General features: G+C 37.8%; 1 protein-coding gene across 1 annotated transcript; it reads right to left on the bottom strand.

Annotated features, from left to right (window-relative positions):
• Positions 1-1116: 1116 nt before the first annotated feature.
• Positions 1117-20779, bottom strand: KIF11 (kinesin family member 11). Its single transcript, XM_031061579.1, is given in 22 exon segments — positions 1117-4678; positions 5358-5471; positions 5791-5945; positions 6167-6389; positions 7508-7787; positions 8425-8564; positions 8955-9122; positions 9975-10097; positions 10373-10545; positions 10793-11000; positions 12345-12533; positions 13305-13392; positions 13889-13977; positions 14596-14691; positions 14815-15057; positions 15313-15403; positions 16775-16899; positions 16981-17166; positions 17488-17566; positions 17648-17745; positions 17846-17978; positions 20631-20779. Coding segments are annotated over 22 exon segments (3273 nt in total). The 3' UTR covers positions 1117-4555.
• Between the last annotated feature and the right edge of the window lie 27 nt (positions 20780-20806).

Here is a 20806-nt window from a genome sequence, read left to right as displayed (position 1 = left end):
ACCTTCTGAACATAATGACAATGCTGCTTAGGTTTTAACTTGAGCGTTAGAGGAAGCTAATTGAAATGTGAAAAGCCAATTTCCCAAAACAATCTTTACGTATGACAGGGATTACTTAAGCTCTTCTGTGTCACCAAAAATACCCCCAAACCAACAACAAAACAAAACAACCCACACCCCCAAAACGAACAAAAATCCACACCAAAAAAACCCCAGCCACTAAACTCAAAAAACCCCCAACACCCCCCCTATTTAGAATTCACTCCCTTAGAAACAAATGTCTGCTTCCAAAGTGGGAGCAGCGGTGCTCAGATTCACCATGAAGCTGTGTACCATAAGCCAGAGGATATCTCTGCCCTCCCTGTGACACACACTCTGCCCAAGGGCTGGTGGGATGCAGTGGCCACTGCAGGCAGTGCTAAGCTTCAATTGAATTTGGGTCTAGTTTTTAAGAGCAGAACAACAACTTCACACCAATCCTCAAAGATCCCAAAGTCATTTTATGAAGTGGAAGTAGGTGTGCTTGAAGCACCTACTAAAAGAGCGTAAAAGAGCATACAGAACTAGGCATGAAAACTACTTCCCCCCCTTGCCTAGACAAACCCTTGCAAATGCCATGAAATCTTTTGGCCATAGAGACCTAACTGGGCCTTTGATTGTGTTGTGGGTTTTTAGACATCATTTTCACTCTCAGTGTGTACTTTGGAAAACAGAGATTCTGATCCTTCATCTTATTACTTTACTGTAAGTCAAGTGATTGCAGCAGAATTAGCAAGACTGGACTTGTACAGTGGGAAATCAGCCCTTGGAGAAGCACCAGTCATTATTATTACTTGAATGGAGAAAGAAAAGGATCTTACTGTGTATTTAACCTGTTCTAAAAATGCTAAAAAAGCATACATTAGTTCCTGCTAGTTATATTTTGCTTCACAAAATTCCATGTTAATTAGGAAAAAAATCTTTAAATTAACCTCTGGCAATAAAAAGAAAATTCTTTATAATATAAAAAATGTAGCTTTAGTGCTCTGGACATTCCCAGAATAAAATGTTATATATATATATATGTTGACAAGAACTGAGAAGCTCTGAAAAAATTGAGTGTACGTTTATGTGATATTTCCATTTATTTCATTCCTTTATTTGATAATTTTTAATGAAGGAAATGCACTTATCAAGTTCAAAGTTTTGCTCATTGCGCTTCATTCTCTGAAGGACAATGATTAGGTTATAAACAGGCCAAGAGTAACAAAAGCATTTCAAGTATAACTAAGGAATTCAAGGGAATATTTATTATAGGTTTAATATTTTGGAAAAAAAAGAAAGCAATCCAGTTAACTTCCATTATTTTACAAAATTTAACTTTGTGCCACCTGGAATCTGACAATCACCTCATAAAGCCATTAAAGGCTGGAAAAATTGTACAAATTTCAGACCTAATATAAAAGAGGCAGCTTATTTCTAATCTCTTCCCTGATGAGAGACTACTAGACCAAGCATTTACTCCTTTTTACCTGTCTGAAGATCACTTGTGTAGCTCTCTAACCATGTCCTCCTACTGGTAGCTAGACCATTTTCTCAGGAGCCAAAGAGTATATGTTGGAAGCACAGAAATAGAACAGAAACATAAAAAGGCAAACATTCCCTTCAGTGCATTCGCTCCTATTTCTAATGATTTCAAGAGTGAGCACAGCAACGCTGCTTGGATGGAGCTTGTGCTCACCCTCCAGGGACAGCCTGCTTTGTTAGCTGGTCTGCACCTCACCTCTAGAACCCTGTCACTTAAAGCCTAGGAATGCAAAGCACAGCATGATTTATTGGTGTTTCACTTCATACAGTAACTGCATGGGTGGGCATGCAGTTTATAGAGCATTGCCCTCTACCATAAAAAGTAGTTTGTAACAGGGAATGAAAAAAAATAGTAGTCAAATGGTTGTAAACACTTGTTTAAAATGCATAAATTTTAAAATACATAGCAAATATACCTATTTTCCTGTTTTTAATGCTCTCAAACATCAGAATTTTCTTTTTCCCCCTTAAATCTCTTTTTTATGAAAAAGGAGTGTTAACTTTATTTTTCCAGTTCTTCCTGGATTAATTTTTTTCTTTTATCACTCTAAAGAGTTAAAGGCTTCCTCTTGTTTCCTCTACCGTTTTAACAGCTAATTGCAATGCTGACTGACACTTAATAGAGAAAAGAAAAGCAGTCTAGCAACCCTGCACCTTCTCCTCACTCCTCTCTATCCCCATGCAATTGTTTGATACCCAAAATAAAAGGCAGTCATCAATAGCAGCCAGTCAGCTCAGTCTTCTTTGCTCTCTTCAAATAAACATTGCATCCCCCAACAAATCTGATGCAGCAAGTGCTGCAGCTCCCTGATTTCCAGGAGGAAGCAGGAAGTTTCCTTTCCCCTTCCTCACTTTCCTCCTGGCTGCTTATTTTTCACTTGAAAAGGAAGCTGGTGACTCTTGTCTGTGCTTCTTGTGGCCCTCTTACTGTTGTCTGCATTTCACCCTTCACATGAATTTAAACTTATTTTTCCTTATTTCACTTCCCCACATTGTATCTAAGTTTGTTGTTAAATCAAGAGCTGTCTCACTTAACCATTAATCTAGAATCCAAACAGTATTCATTAGATTAATTAGAACATGGCCATACACTAGAGCCCCAGTCACTACAACTCTCCCTCGTGCTCAGCTGGCTGGAGTCAGTGTGGGTGTGACCTGGCAAATTGTTCTGTGGGAATGGCTTTGTACCCTTCTTGTAAAGGATGCCTTACACAGAATAAAATCAAACCACCAGTAATTTAGTCTGGACAGTGCCATTTCTTCCCTCTGGTTAAGATCTGTGATTACAATGAATGCACACAAGAAACAAGTGTTGCTTTGTTTTTCTTACCCTTCTTTTCTCCTTGTCATACACCATACAATACACCAAAGCAAATTATTGCTGCTTTCTGCTTTGGGCAATGCCCATGTGGTGGGGAACAGAGAGCGGGCCAGGACAAGAATTTGGGCACCAGGACAGTCTAGTGGCCCTGCAGTAATGCAGACATGCACTAGATCATCTTTTACACAAATGGAGCACTTCATAAAGCAAGCCCCTACTGAAGCTTGAGTGTAGAATTCTCCATATGGAAGCATAAATCCAATATTAGATTTTGAAACTTTTTTTTTTACAGAAGCTTAAGGAAAAGCTTGACAAAAGCTGTGTTTCCAAGTCCTGTTTAGCAGCCAGCACCTGAGCTCAGACCAACCTTTAGTGTTGGGGCCATCTAGTGGGAGAGGAGGCACGGACAGGGAGGCCAGGATATGTTCTGCATCCGGATTTTTCATCCTATTCAGCTTTGGTGTGGCCTCCAGATACCTGGGCCAACGGAACAATGAGCAGCAGATCACTGCCATAATTGCAAACAAAGGACAACACGACTTTGAGGGCTACTTTGGAAAAAGAGAAAATGTGAAGCAGCCCCTGAAATTCAAACAGCTGCTAAGGAAAGCAGGCTGTCCCCATGCAGCAGGAACCAAACAGTCAAGGCAGAGAGTTTTCAAAGAGGATCAAGACAGGGAACACAAAATATGGCATGATTTCATGGATGTAAGCCTGATGTCACTGGCTATTCCAGTTTGTTTGTTAAAACTAATCCTGTCAACTCCACAGGGAAAATATAGTAGGGTGAAAGGCTTGTGCAAACCTCTCCCACTTGGCTTAGGCTACTCAATACCGCTATGGGATCAATCTTTGGGGTTGATTTTTAGTTAATAAAGGATTTTCTGAACCATTCTGGAAGGTTAACAGGCATATAGTGCAAGAAAATGGAACCTAGAGACTGGAGAATTAAGCCCATTAAGTTTTAGGTGCCAGAATTTGCATCTGCAAGTTAAGAGGAAGAACAGTGGGGTTCAAACAAACAAAAAGCCCAAGACCCAGCAGTAAGACTTCACAGAATGAAGAGGCACTGAAATAAAACTATTGTCTTTTGTGAAACAAGGGAGAGAACCATCCTCTTCTGACAGCACAAGACTGATAACATAGCTGATAATGTTTTAGCTAAATTAGACCTGGCACCATAAGAAAATTAGGTAAGTTTTACTCTGAGCAAAGTGCTTCTACATTTGTTTCCCATTTATTAATTTATTTGAAGTATCACAGTAAAAACAGAGAAACTGGAATAAAAAGCAAGTATAAAACCAAAACACTTATTTACAGCTGATTAATACATAAGATACTAACTCATAATGCTGGCAAAGCATATTTCCACATCCCTTTCTGGTATTTTAGATCTACTGAGAAACAGATAATTTCTTACTTGACCACATATATATAGATCTTTAACATAACAGCACCATAATCTGCAGGGTTTTTTTCCTCAAAACTTTGCAAGCTGCAACATATAAAAATGGAACCAAGGCATGAGATTGAGCAGGTAAATCTTTTGATTCAACTTTGCATCACTGTATCACTACATAGAGACACTGAGAATAACAAAAAAAGTTGTGGCTCAGTAAGACAGTAAGATAGAAATATCTAAAAAGAGAGATCTGCAGAGGATATATCTTAGTTCAGCAATCTTAAAGGATGCTTAGATTTCTGAAGAAGCTCTTCTGTCATATCTTCCATTTTGTTCTCCACTGAAGCTGCAGATTTGTTCTCTTTACCCTTTTTGAGACTTCTTTTGTGCAGGGATTTAAAGAAAATACCCAATGTTAAGAAAATACAAAGAAATCAAAGACTTCTGCTCGTGTGCAATGCAGTACATAGTGTTCTGAGAAAAAAACTTGATGTAACTCCTGAAAAAGGTTCCTAATAGATTGCATTTACTCAAGAGATTGACTGTAGACATACAGAAGCTCAGCAGCTATTTTTAAAGGGTCCCCAAGAAGAAAATATGCTCTCCCCAGCAAGAAAATCCCTAGACTAATATACCAAGAAGTTTACACTGATATGCTGGTAGAGCAAAAGGGTCAGAAGCAAGTAAGTAAAAAACTCAACCCCATGAAGACTTAAGAACGCCAATATTTTTGTCAGGCCTCTAAGAAAATACTGCAAATACTTTCAACTCCCCCATTAACACATGTCTAGCAAATTATGACAATTTTCTTTATGCAGGATTATTTGCTGAGGAGTTTTCAACTGTCTGCCCAGCTTGTCAGAAATCTGCATTATTTTATCCACTATTAACTCCTATCATAATCTGCTGTTACTTTAGCACAAGGTTAACAAAGCATTATGTACAGGATTTGAACAAGTTGTGAGACTACCCTGAAATGTAAGAAGTGACTTGAAACTACAGCACTGTCATGGAACAGTAATATTTTTTCTCAAATACACAGCTGTTTTGCTTATCTGAGGAAGTTACCTGGAAAAAAGGAATGCCACCATTTGTGTGACAATACACATTTGTATCCATTGAGTATTTGTCACAAGCAAGGCTTTCACTGGGTTCTTGCAACACCCCTTCTTCCAACAGGTCCTAAAACAGAAGTTTTCCAGAAAGATGTATTTAATGTCTGAATTTCCTTAATGAATGTATTAAGAATAATCATATCTATAAAAGACATGGAATTTCTATTTTTGAAAAACAAGAAAGAAATCGAAATTATTAATATCATTGCTTATTTTTCAAGAGATGGTTTTTGTCAAGAGCTTAGCACATTTGAGTCCAAGTACACTGCAAAACACAAAGGCTACAACAGTTCTGGGGTTCCAGTCAACTCTCCAAAAGGGCCTGGAAAAATCTCAAAGATGTGAAATATTCATTCAAGAGCCTCATTTTCCATTTATATACATACCTGACCTGCACTATCCTCCATCTCCTTTACCACACTGCTTAGCATAGCATCAAGATTTGGTTGCTTTTGCCTCAGTTGCTCCAGAAGTAGCTGCCGGGGCTCTGTTCTCACAAGGGTGACAGGATAGAAGTAGTCTTTTCTCTGTGGAGTTATCCCTTTAATGAAGATGATACACTTTTCAGTGTTTGCTTTAATTTCAGATCTTCAATTCTACATCAACTCATTACAGAAATCATGCCTTGTTCACACACCATTCTTTGCGTACATCTTAAAGGTGTAAGGCTGCCAGGTTATGCCCCCATCAACCTTCACTTATGAACTCTGGAACTCAAGTTGTTTTCTTTAAGACCATTCTGCCCCTGACCTGATTAAATACCTGTTGGAACATCCACTTTGAGATCCTCTTGCAGGAAACCATTAACCTGAGTTAGTCCATGCTGCACTTCTTCCTTAAGTGCCAGCTTCTGCTCCACAAGTATTTCCTGATCCACCTTTATCTGATCCACAAGGCCATTTAGCACCTTCTCCTCAGCAGCCTTTTGGCTGCCAATGTGGTCAGTAATTTCAGCTATTGCTTTATCACAGTTTTCTTCATTTTTCTGAAAATGAAACAAAAAAACAACCCAACTAAAAACACCAAGTTAACAGGAAAGGTAAGACTATGGCCTCTTCTCTAAGATGTGGTGCATGATTAGTGACATGACCTGAAACGAAACAACTGAGACCTCAAATTGAGAAGTTTCAGTGCCAGTTTTACACTCTCATTTTGACAGCTATCTTCAGAAGAGTCAGTTTCTTAGAAAGTATGATCACTTTAGAAAGCTAGTCACAAGAATAAAGATGATGTCATCTGGCTCAGACCAGACTCCTCATGCTTCTATGCACAAACCCTGCACAGAATTAGGATATTCACCTGAACACAAACATCCTACAAGTACTAGAATCTTTATGCATTTGTAGGGGAAAAGGCAATTGGTTTTCAGCCATTCCCGTTGAAATGAAACTCCTGAAATATTCAGCAGGTGCAACAGATGCAGAGAGGTCTTGAGACCACAAATGCTTTTTTAGTTTAGAGTTGGACTTGATCCTTGGAGATCCCTTCCAACTCAATATTCTGTGTGAAGGAAGCTTCTTGTTGCGTTTTTCCTTCCCAAAGTTCGCAAAATATTGGATTTGCCTGTTTTATTGCCTATTACAACAATAAAACCAGAGTGGATGCGAAATTTGTGACGGAAATTAAAAAACCCCAAAAAACATGAGAGAGAAACTCTTATCTAAGAGGCCAGAATTTGTATATACTTAAAAGGAATACTTTCTCCCATATTGATTCAATCTGACCAATAAAGTCATTTGCATTCTCCAGAAAATAGCCTGCATTTGATCACTGTGTATCTCCCAAGGACAGTACTGTAGATAAAGCTTTAGAATTAAACACCACCAAAATGATGTCAAACACTCAGATTACATGGTCAAGTCAGTTGTATGGCATTAGCCATGACACCATTTTTTGAGGTTATGGGCACTTGAAGTTCAAAGTCTTCCTCTTAATTTAGGCTTTTGATTTCCTCTAATTACATCTTCTCAAGCTCAGTAACATGAGTCTGCTATCAAAAAAATCATAGCTTTGTTTCGACTAGAACTTTTTTCTCCCCTCTATACATTCTGCAGTAAAGTTTGTCTCAGGATGTTGCATTAGACTACAAATGACTATAAGTACCTTTTGCAAACACTGAAATTGCTGTTTCTCATCCTTTAATGACAACAGGTGCTGATTAGTAAAGTTGACCATCTGAGCCGTTGCAAATTCACCCCATGTATTGGTATGCTGAGCCACATTTTTGAGACTGGTGAGAAGATGTTGACAGTGGTCATTGGATTCTTCCAGCATTGCCTTGTTTTCAGCATTTATGCTCCTGAGCTCTTGAGAGAAATTATCCAGAGATGCAGCAAATTTGCTGTGATTGGAATTTGTACTGCTGACCAAGTCTGTAGTTTTCCTGCAACAACATATTTGTAAGAGTTTAGAGATTCTGAAAGGTAGATTAACACAGTATACTTTTAGAAATATGAAACCAGAGCCAGCAAAACAGCACAGTTCTATCAAACCAGTTAATTATAATATTTTTGCTCTACTTAGTAAATTCACAGAACTTGCAGCAGTAGGTTTGCTAAAAAAACAAACAAAACCCCCACCAACCAAAAAAACCCAAAAGAGAACAGAAAGACCCTAACCACAAACTAAAAACAACTGCAGCAAGACCTCAGTTATTCAGTCTGCAATTGAATGAAACATATTGCAACAGATACATTATTATGCTTCAAGCTAAACCTTTATAATATATGCTGAAGTCCAGACACTGAGGGACACTCTTTAGCATATTGCTCCCAAAATGATACTTTCTTATCTCAACATGCTCAGGAGACAAGTTCAAGGGCAAGCCTTCTAGAACTACTGTTTACTCTGGGGAAAGGTCAACTACAATCTACACTCTGTGGCAGAACCCAGCTCTAACACACAGGCCATGTCCAGCAGGCTTTATAAGCACATAAAGATGGAGAGCATCCAATTTTGAAGTTCTCTTCATATACAGTTTATCTTGTATATGTGTACAGCAAAGAGAATGTGCCCCTTACAGGTGAACATTTTCTTGCATAGCAGTGATGGTGGTCTTCAGGCTTCCATTTCTTGTGAGTACATCAGTTAGATTCTTCTGAGTCTCCTGAGTAAAATGGTCAATCTGGCTTTGCAGTGAAGACATCAATTCGGCTGCACTCTATCAAGAAAATTACCAAAAGTTTCACTGTTAATTCTGCACTTGCTAACAGTCTTAAAGTATACTTGAATGCCTGAATTAAAAATGCAGAAAAGGCAGAGTTTTGCAATTCTAAAGCAGAAGGTACAATTTCTGTGTAGTGAAGATACAGACATTTTCTTTTTGGAGACATATGTAAATGCACATATACTGGATATACAGCAAGGGGAAGGGGGTTTTTGCTACATTTCTACATAAACTACTTAAAGCAGCCTAACAAAAGCTGAGTAGAATTAGGATCAAGTTACTGTCCTCCTAACATTTTTTCTGAAGCAAGTACAATGGTTTACTACCACATAAGATTTTAAATCAAAGCAAGCAATCACACTTGGTGTTAGGATGTTTTCTTACTCTAAGGATACCTTTCTATGGTGCCAACCTTGTCATTTCCACTTCTTTTAAGCTGTCACAATTATGCTGGAGCTGAGCAAAGCCACCGGCTGTTTGTTCCTGGTTTTTTTTCAGAGTGAGAAAAAGATCTCCCAAGAAGGTATCCATTTCCTTTTTATGGTCCTCCATCTTATTTTTTGTGAAATGAGTTGGTGGTCTCAGTCCAGCGTGAAGTTTCCTTCCAGCAGAAAATCCACCATCACAATTGGTTGTCTTGTGATAATCTGAGGAAGAGACCAAAAGCTTGAGGCAGAGACTGAGAGGTCTTCCCACCGGAACCTTGTCCAGCTGTGTTGGTGAGAATCCTGTAAGAGCTGTACAGGGGCTGCCTGTGCTGCCTTGTCCATGGAAACCTTCGGACTTGTTATTTTAAAATTCTCCAGTTTGAGCTGAATTCAAAAAAAAAGTTTTACTTATAGTTATATTTTTATATCTTGATTTAAGAAACTGATATTTTCCCTAGCATAACAAGATAGACTAGAACTCTAACTTGAAGCAAAGGACCTCAATAAGTGCAGTATTGTTTGCACTTGTGGTTGTTAACAAGATAAAGGATCACATTCCCCAGAAAACAAAGGGACTACAGAAAAAGTTTGGTATGAAGGCAGAAGATTTTTGGAGTGGTAGGACTTGCCTAAGTTGACTTTTTTTTTCAGATTTCTGAAATACAGGGGTAGAGTATATTAAATGTATCATCAAATATTTGTTACATAAAGATTTAAGCATCCGTGTTTTGCCATTCTACTGTGGCACTCAGGCAAGCAGTTGTGCCAATAGAGAACAAGCAAATTTATCACACCTAGGAGAGGAAAAGTCTGAAAGAAAGTTAAAAGACAGAACTCATAGGACAAGATAAAGGGGAAAAGGCCAGACAAGAAGTGGAAACACTCTGACATACTACAGAAAAACAAAGAACGTATAATCTGTAAATTAAATAAAAAGAGAAGAGCACAAGGCAAAGAGGCAGGTTACGTGCATTACCTGATCAGCCACAGCAGAATATTTCTTCATGTTACTCTGGAACTGACAATTAAACCCCAAGACAAATTCTACCATTGGTGTCAAGCTATTTACTGCTCTTCCTAATCCAGACTCATGCTCTTCCTAAGAAGAAGAAAAAAAAATTAAACCAGAACATGGCTGTTCCTTCATCTACATTAGTAAGAAGTTACTATGTACATATCCATGTGCTTTATTATGGCAGTATATGCTATTTAGTACACTACAGCTTGTAGGGGTGACATGGGAGAGACAATCATGGTCAGGTGGTGAAGCAAATACAGGTAAAGAGCATCAGAAAAAATGCTATACATTTACAGAACCCCTTTTGATCAAAGCCAGTTTCAAATATTTAAGTAGGAGTATGCAAATGTACTAACAATTAATCTCAGCAGCTCTGCTTTACAATCAAGTGATAGATTCTCATGCTGTGTTATTTTTTCAGACATGTGAGAAACTTCAGTAGAAACCAATTCTTTAAGAGAGGCAAAAGATGCTGATACAACTGATGCAAGAATATCTGCTGTAGAAGAACTGGTAGACAGGAGGTCACCTGCAAAAGAAATCCAGAGTTACAAACTTTTTAAAAATGCCCCCATAAGATAGAACTCTTCTTATTACTCATCACTTTATTGCCCCTTACAGGAAGGCTGTGGATCATCCCAGACACATCATTACTGGTGCAACTGTAATCATTATGTCACTTAAATAAAGCCACTTCTTTCCTAAAACAGATACATTTCAGGAAGTGGTCTTTGAGATTACTACAGGATGACTACTAATACAGGTATTACACTTACCTATAAAATTTGTGTAATATGTCAACATCTGTTGCTGCTTCAAACTGTTTTCAGTAATTGAATCTTGTATTTTGCTGAATGAAGCATTCATTTGTCCTGAAAAGGTATTTTGGACAACAGCATTGTGCTGATCAACAGCCCTCTTACGGTCCAGTTTCGCATGGAGCCCAGACACATCTCTTGTCATTTCTTCAACTGTACTTAGTAACTAGAATTTTTAAAGTTATTTCAGTAAGTTTTTAAACAAGAAGTCAAGCATATATTATATAAGGAAAGGCAACAAAAGTTCTGAATTAAAGAAGTTCTCTCTCTAGGAAGACAGGTATTTCCCTTTACATCATCAAATTACAACCGTTCTGGACCCTGGTGTTATGTCATTTATGCTTTTGGAATATGGGAAAAAGTTACCTACTAGAGACCATTTGTTCTGCTTTAAAATCAAAGCGTTAATAATTTACTTCCTCAGTATTTAAGGAATAAATGTATCATTTATCCCACAACAGTAACTGAAAAATACCTGAGCACTTCAACTTTTTTTCTGAACAATCTGACAGTAAATATATTCTTTAACATAGTATTAAAGCAAGAGGTTTTTAGTACTAGTCCTGTGATAAATAATTTAGAATTCATACAAATAGTGGAGTCCTAGCTTGCAGTGAGCATAAGTAATTTCTGTACCTATTTGTCTCAAACACTCTACAACCCACATGTTAAAACCAGGCATTCCCTCCTAATCTTACAGGAATGCAAATAGAAAGAAATTGTCATGGTGCCTGAAGATACAAGTTTCATCACTTTGCAGTTTAAATAGCAGGACACACTCTCTCTCCCTATCTCAAGTGTGTTTTGATAATTATGACTAACCTAAAAACATATCAAAGCCATACCCTAAAACACAGAGGTGACAGGATAACATTATTCAAAGCTTTTTGCTATTTTCCTACCCCAGTTCATAGAATGGTTTGGGTTGGTAGGGACGTTAAAGACCATTTAGTTCCAAACCTCCTGCCATGGGCAGGGAGGGACATGTTCCACTAGACCAGGTCCTTCAGGTATATATAACTTACTGTTTTGCAGGATCAGTCAAAAGACTTTTAAAGAACACTACTTATTCTGCAAAAAACCTCATGATAATAGATACTATAAAGCAATGGAATTCCCATGACAAACTGGCCTGAGGGAAAACCATGGGCAGGGAGGGACATGTTCCACTAGACCAGGTCCTTCAGGTATATATAACTTACTGTTTTGCAGGATCAGTCAAAAGACTTTTAAAGAACACTACTTATTCTGCAAAAAACCTCATGATAATAGATACTATAAAGCAATGGAATTCCCATGACAAACTGGCCTGAGGGAAAGTTTGTTCCAGACCAACCAGAGTGTTTAGCAGTCAACTGTCAATACTACCACAAAGAAAGTCCTGCAATCTAATCCTAGTTTTCCATCTAAAATTCAGGTCTTGTCTCACTCACATCATGCTTTAGCAATAGCCCATCAAATTCCCCAAAATAGGAATCTGTTTTACATTAGGTACAAGAACTGTGACAACCTGGCTAGCTGTGCCATGAAGCTCTTGTTCAGTATTTTCCAAAACTGAAACCACATATTCCTCTTCAGCCAGCTGAACTTTGGTTTCTTGCAGATCTTTCTGTGTTTCTTCCAGCTCCTTCTCCTTGATCTGCAAATCTGTTTTACACTGTTCAAGTTCATTTTTACTGACTCTGAATAGTTCAGTGACCTAAATAGGAAGACAGTAATCAAAAAGGCAACAGTACTTTTTATAAATGTGACAATCTCGTTTCACATGTCTCAAATTACACTACAAAGAGGGCAAATTGTCATCTAGCAATGTAATTTCAGTTGTAGGACTCAGGTCTTAAACCTAAACTACAGGTTTGTATAGTCTTGGTAATCACTGAAAATATCAAGCCAACACCATTCTCACTGTAATAATTGCTTGCTTCCCCTCTCAAAACATAAGAGCAAGCTACCATTACAGCACAAGGAAAAGAATCCCACTGAACATAACCAGATAGACTGACAAGAGCCAGTAAAGCTGATTACATAAAAAAGTTACATATACCAGCAAATTAATATCTACATGTCTCTTAAACAAGGAGCTCCAATTTTTGTGTAATTTGTTAAAAGGAAGCTCATCGCCTCTCTCCCCTCATTCTTTGTTCCTAAGCAGATCAACTGTCAACTGAGATGATATAATTTTACAAGCAGATTTTTTGCTGAAAACTCAAACAAAATTATAGCAGTAGACATAAAAACAGCTTTAAAAATAAGCACGGCAACCTACAATTTCATATACATGATTTCAAATTCCTAATTTCAAGGACTATGAAGCTTCCATTCTTGACTAACTGGGGAATTTTAAGACCAACAACAATAAAAACAATCTTCTGACTGTTCTTTCTTCAAACTTTTTTTCCTCCTTTTGACAGGAGGAATGAATTTCTTCCATTTTGGCAGATTTAGGCCACAGCTGAAAAACATCACTTACCCTTTTCACTTCTTCCTCCATGACACTGATTTTGTCAATATACTCTGTAATTTGTTCTTCCTGGACTGTCAGCTTTCCATTAAGGGCTCTCAAGCAAGGATTAAAATAAACGAACAAATTAGTCAAGTAAGAGGTAGTTTCAAGATTTACACTACATTTTCAGTAATTTTGGAAAATTCTATATGAATAGCAAGTAATTTTCACTTAAGACAGAGAAGATTTACGGTAATTTTCCATTGTAAACTTTCTGTGCAAACTAGCCCTATTAAAAGTGAAGTTAAGTATATCAAGTTTACTTTCCTGTATTAGCTTCCACTGATAAAAAAAGGTTGCATGTGTAAATGTGCATGCTGGCTAATGCTTATGGCAAGTTCCACACACATAAATTCCTCAGTGCAAGCCTATTAGATTTTATCTGTATAATCATTAATTTTGAAAGAACAAGTTGACCAAACAGTTAAGTTTTTCCTAACTATCTTCAACTTCCTGGATTAAAAATATATCTGAAAGTATTTCTGTATAAGTATAGGTACCAGTATCTGAGATTTGTTGCTAATTATTTTATAGAAATTTTACAGACATACTCATAGTTTTCAACAGAAATATAGATTCCATTTTTCTCTCGAGCAGCAGCAAGGTCTCGCTTCAGACGCTCAATCTCTTCAGTGTATTCCTGCATGAAGAAACAACCACATGTAAACATGAACATTTGTTTCGGTTTTGATATTCAGCTGAACAGATACTTCACAAAGGTAGTGCTCTACAGAAGTTTTGCATAAGCACAAGAGCAAAGCACTTCACCTCTGTTCTAAGTTCAGTATAGCACCATTTAAATTCACATCATTGGCTATATGTAGAGCACTGAAACTTTCCATTTGAAGGCAATACTCGGTTGCATTTAGCAGCTTACAGCGCGAATCCCAACTTCCTTAGGGACAGAGCTACTTTACACTGGCTCTTCACTTGTACTTACTCACAAGCTCCCTTTAATTCAGGCACTTTCTAGGGAAAGTGCAAAATTGCAGACTTGTAATCCCCACAGTCATAGCTAGTAGCAATAGCCCTCTGTTCAACTTCATCTTATTAAAGTTCCAGTATCTGCAGGGACCATGGCTGTGTCAGTGCAGCTTTAGCTTAAAAGCATCAGTTCAGTAATTAAAATCACTTCAGAGAAGCACAGCTACTAGTTACAGTTGCTTCTGTACTCATAACTCCTGTACAGCAAAGATTACATTAACAAGAAGTCATACCTAACCTGTAACTTAATTTTTTAAGATATATGTCTGGTTACCTTAATAAGAGCTTTTTTGGTTAGCTTCTGATTAACTTCAGGCTTGTTCATGATGTTCTTTGCTCTATGGGCATATTCCAGTGTACTCAATGTTTCCTGTGAAAAACAGATGTAACACTAGGTCAAGCTGATGAATTAACTCATATTTTTGTATCATTAGCAGAAATATTCCTAAAATATTACTTATTTTAGGAATAGGTTTTCAGACTTTAAATTTACCTCAAGATTTACAGATGCAGGTGAAATTGTGGCAATTATTGATGTTTTTGTCCGTCCTCCAAGAGAGTCTTGAAGGATTCTTGTGAGTTTAGATTCCCTGTATGGAATATGAGGGGCTCTTTCCACTAGAGCAGTAATAACTCTTCCAAGTGTCAGCAGAGATTGGTTGATATTTCCAGCTTCACGAGCTCTTTTGTCAACAGCCCCAGATCGACCAATGTTTTCACTGCCTGCAAGATCAACCTGAAAGGCAGGTTATGCTTCTGTCTCAGTCACCTGAAGAATACTTGCCCCAAAGTCTTGCAGAACACATAAAAGAACTTATTAGGTTTTAGGAGACACTGGGGTGACAAATGGGACTGATATTTTTCAGAGTGACAAACATACTTCACATCACTTTATGAGAACAATACTTTTTCCCTTTATCAGGAAAAAACTCTAATAAACTCCAGTACATGGCTAAAAATTCTACCAATGACACTTAGTTCAAATACTTACCAAGTTTAGCTTTCCAATTTTAACAAGTTCTTCTCCATCTACCGTTGTTTCTTTCATATGGATGGTGATTGAAAACACAGAGTGGGAACGGCTGCAAAAGAAACCAGTTTCAGATGTTCCATTAAAGCCAAATATCTAGTTGTTATATGACTGCTGCAAGTGCTGTGCTCTTTATAGAGAATACATTTAGCCTATGAACTACAAGCTACATTTTTAATACACAAAGTTATTCTGATAAGTATAATTTTGTGTGTGTATATATGAATTTGTATTTAAAACCAGTGATGAGGCAACTGGTTGACATTTGATTTATTCAATCCTATAGATTTTCTCTTATTTCAAGGAACAGCAAGAGAAATGCCTTGGTTTTGCTTACATTTGAGTATTCTCAACTCACAAGCATCACGTGAAAACTGACTTGCAAATTTTTTTTCAGTCCTTATGCTAAGAACAGTTTCACAGAATGTGAGATTAAGGAACATAACTTTCCTTATGCAGGCTAAGAAAATTCAGCAACTAGTTGAATCCAATATTAAAAATCTAGAAGTTCAATTAATTTTTCAATCAAAAATAGTAATACAGTTTAAGATCATAGAATCATGGAATGGTTGCATCTAGCTCCAACCCCGCTACCACAGGCAAGGGCACCTTCCACTAGACCAGGCTGCTCAAAGCCCCATCCAACATGGCCTTGGACACTTCTAGGGATGGAGCACCCATAACTTCTCTGGTCAACATGTTCCAGTGTTTCACTATTCTCATAGTAATAATGATTTTAGGTTGAGTTTATTCCTTTAATAAGCTTTTACTGCAGGAAGCTGACATATATAGAAAGCCATAGATGTCAAATTACACCAGTTTGACCATACATAAAACACCTCTGGCACATCAATTTCCAAAATTCCCTGGAATCTCAGACAAAATGAGTTCTGTGTTCCAATCAGTGGTAGAAAATACCCATTTCCTTCCACCAGTAGACAGACATGCTCAGTATATCTTGAAATTAAAATACAGTACAGAGAGGGTACATTCCTTACTGCTCCAGCACTGGATCACTACTTTTCACAGTGATATAGATTTCACATCTGCAGCTCAAGAATGTGAAAGCAGTAATAAAAAGAATGCTATTTCTGACCCAGGTGCCCCTATTACATTCTATGACCTGCAACCACATGAAGCAGCCCTTATTGCCATAGAATATTATCTCCAGCTTCCACAACCTAATTTGCAAATTTTACAGAAGCTGGCTGGGGTTAAACCATGACACCCCCTCATACACCTATTGCAATCATCCCACAGCACGTGGTAAGGGAGATATTGCAACTCCGGCTTTCTAACCCGGATTTGGTAGTCTGCACTGTGATAGACATGATGTAATGTTTGCACTAGCTGCTTATTTCTTCAGTAAGATTCTGTTTAAGAAAGAACAAAACAAGGTTTCTGAAATGGGGAAGATTTTTACCTGGAATATGCATTCATGTAAGTAGCTGCAGTTGTTCTTTTGGCTGCACCCCTTTCCAGGATTTGGTAAACTTGATTTTTGTTGTGTACAGTTACTTCTTCCAAGCCTTTAATAATTACACCCCTCTGTCAGAAATTAATACATGCTTATTATACATCTCTCAACAATCCTGAAAGCCTCAAGACAACAAATTTTGTAGCACTAACCTTGTTTCGAGGATCATCAAACATCTGCAGTCTTTCTCCAACATCAGGAGTAGGATTCAGAAGATCAAAAAGCTCCTCGTTATAGATTTCCAAAAGAGAGACTTTCACTGAAAATTCAGTCCCATTCTCTGTGAGTTTTTCAAATATTTGATGCAATGTACGGGGTATGATACCTGCTAGTGGATCCTATAAATTAAAAAGAAATATTTAATTTATAAATATACTGAAAGAGATTTGGAGCTAGGGGGTAGAGTTTCAACTACACAGTCTGACTGGATATAAATAAGAGTAAAGATGACCTTCCATATAAAAGTCACCAAGAGTTGAGTGTAATATATTAAAGATGTTAGGTTGTCCTTTCCATATAAATGAATGAGATTATTTGTTAATCTACAAACATTTAAGGAAAGCTTCAGAATTTGAAACTTTTGGTTTTCTTTAGCCTTCTGCAGTTTCCAGCTGTGAACTACAGTACAGACAAGAGAAATCTCAGAAGTGATAATATACCTCTTCCCAAGTATATTCTTCATTGGGTGACCGCTCCCCTTCCATTGTGAAAGTCTTACCAGTACCAGTTTGGCCATAACTGTGAGAATAAAAATTAAAATGTAAACAAGAAACCAAAATACTAATAAAGTTTCCTAATGCTAATTATTGGCTTACTTACGCAAACACTGTACAGTTGTAGCCCATAATGACTTCATCCAAAATGGGACACACAACACTCCGGTATACATCAATCTGCTTTGCCTGAGCTCCGAAAACCTATTGGCACGAGACAACACATCCCATTTAGCCATACAATAATGTATAACATCACACTAAGTACTAGCTTGTTTCTGCAAGTCCCCAAGCAGTTACTAACCATATCAAATGTATAAGTCTTTCTTGATGACTTATCTGTCACTCCTCCAGTGCGGACACTGACTTCTTTTCTGGCTTGATCACAGTCTACAACAGCGTAGGAGCTCACTTTAAGTTCTGAGGCATTAAAAGGCCTAAAAGGACAGGAGTCAGAAATATCGGATTGAAATCATTGTTAACAAGAACACAAACAGATGAAGCAGTAACACCACTCACTTCAAGGATCTAAATAGTAAAACTGGGCAAAAAACCTGAAGTTTTTAACTTTATCTGTTTAATAATTAAGAAGAAATGCCGCAATTTGGCAGTTTACAGGCCCTGTTTCTCCTTTTTTCTACTGTGAGACAATTCAGGCAGCTTTTCGTTTGTTATATACGTATTTTTAACAGGCCTAAAACCACTTTCAAGATCATATAGATACTCACACAGCTAACAGGCATCAGAACATGTTCAATTGCAGGGGGCAGAAGATTAAACATATCAAACAACTGTCTAAATAAGAGCCTTAAAAAAAGCCCCAAAAAACAGTCACTATTGCATTAACTTGCATGTAATAAATCAAATGCTGATAACAAAACACTCTAAAGCACCAAAAATACCAACAGACCCTACTAATTGCAGGACAGTAAGCAGCAATACCAGAACCTACAGGTACTGATGCACCTGAATAGTATTTAATAAGACAGACAAAACATCAGATTTGGAGGGGGGGGGAAGGGAGGAGGGAATCCACATTAAAGTGAATTAGAAAAAAAGTAATAGTAAATTATTTTACACAGCGACAATAAAATTTTTGAACTTTATGGTGAGCATCTTGTTTTACCACTAAGTTCACTCAAACTCGGCGCACACCATTTTCCTTAAAGGGACATTTGCCACTATTTCTCCTGAAACACATGGAAATGCCCTAAAAGCATTAAATCCTATTTTATTCTTAATTTAGTAGCGCTACTGCACCGAATGTCTATGCTACCTATAGAGGTGACCTGAGCAGTCAGCTTGAAAACATAACTTCTACAAGCTTGTATTCTTTAAAATATCTTAACACAAGAGACACTTCAGATGCTCTTTCAATTATAATGTTAAAGAAGAAAAACAAAACACAAGAAAACCACAACACATGGCACCTCGAGTTTCCTGAACCTTGTGGCTAACATTTCTCCCTCAAAACATCACTGAGGCTGAAGTGTCAGATTCTAAACAGACCATGGGACACTTGGGTGCAAGATCGACTGATGACAACATAAGATCACTAAAATCTTTTGCAGAGGAGCAAGTCACAGCTTTGGGCTCGTGACTTTGAAAGTAATAGAACAATGAACACATTCTGGTGTGTAACCACAAAACACTGAACCAGTCCATGGCAGGAGGCACAAGAGCCAACAGCTGTCATATTAGGGGAACAATTTAGCTGGGCTAGAGCAGGTGTAGAGATCATCACCATCACCACCACACAAGCAGCTGCCTGGTGTGCCAGGGAGACATTTGATCTCAAGCTCATCCCCACAGCTATGAAGCACATTATGCATATTAACAATGCTAATGCATGCATTTTGAGTTTCCAAATTAATGTTTTACCAAAGCTCAGTAAACATGCTGCTTGAAAAGATTTATTATATGCTGAGATCAATCAGGTTTTGGGAATGAATCAGGACACCAAAGAACACAGTTGCATCTACCTTCATATCTGTAAGATAAGGACAATCTGATTGGATGCAGAAGAAAAAAGAAAGGTGGAAGAAACATTTACTAGCTCAAATAAACTGAAGATACTAAAAAAAAAAAGCTCTGCAAAGGCATGAGCAGGCAAGGAACTTTTAATAGGTTAGAAACTAACTCTTGACATAGCAATTGATCTGTGAGCTACAACAAAAGCAGAACACTCCACTGTGGATAGTCCTAATGCTACTTTCATAGTGAGCATTCTATTTAGTTAAAATAAATATTAATACTTGATAAAGCTATTCAAGAACAATTAAGAGAGATAAAAACAAAACAGCTGCTCTTGACAGTATTTCAAATCCAATTGCTCCAATAAACTTATTCTCTTGCAATAGCCTTGAGTCACAACACTTTCACCAATCCCACATTTGTTTCAGAAGCTTTGTAGTTGCATTGCAAACATAAGGCTAAATTGATTTTAATTTCAATATTCATTGGGCACTTGTAAAAGCAAAACTCATAAGCTTGAGAATTTGACTGCAAAAGGCATTTAAAACATAATATATAAACTAATGTTTGCAGGTCTGGCTCAAAAAAAATCCCAACTTCTAAAGGTAATTTAAACACAATACATAATACATTACCAATATTACAGTTTTAACATACAATGCTTTAAGATTATTTAAGACCTAGCATTAGTAAGCAATCCTTTAAAACCACCTCAGAATTACAAAGAGAACCTAATTTTATGGTACATGAAATTTATAATTTCATACAAAAAAGCAAATTCATCTCATCAACCAAGACATTTGGTCATTTTTAATTCAGCAGGTGACCACCATCCCACTGTTTGTCCCCTGTAAAGTCTGCATCGATGAAGTTATGTGACAGGTATACCACAGAGGGAGTAGCAGCATTTTTAGCTGTCAAAGCCTAGCGACTTCCCACAGGAGCTCACAGAAGAGCAAAATTCAGCCTGGGTTTTGTGCGCCTCGAATATCACACTAATTCTGCGTAGCTCTTCTTGAGCTTCCAGCACAGCTTCATACTGGGTGTGTACTGAATGAAGATCGGAAACTGCAGCTTTTTGCCTTTTTAAGCTATAAAAAATCGCTCATAACAGCCTTAGTTCCGCGGAAGCGCCGCTTCCCCGGGAGGCACAGGGGGCCGCCTCAGCCGCAGAGCGGTGCTGGGAGAGGCGGCTCCCAGCGCGGTGCCGAGACCGCTCAGGGCTACGGGGGGCTCCCCTCACCGCGATCCCTCCAGGAGCCATAGCGATCCCCCGGAGCAGGTACCCGCA

The sequence above is a fragment of the Geospiza fortis genome, unplaced genomic scaffold (assembly GCF_000277835.1).
Source record: "Geospiza fortis unplaced genomic scaffold, GeoFor_1.0 scaffold130, whole genome shotgun sequence".
Classification (NCBI taxonomy): domain Eukaryota; kingdom Metazoa; phylum Chordata; class Aves; order Passeriformes; family Thraupidae; genus Geospiza; species Geospiza fortis.
This window is presented reverse-complemented; position numbering and strand designations above follow the sequence as displayed.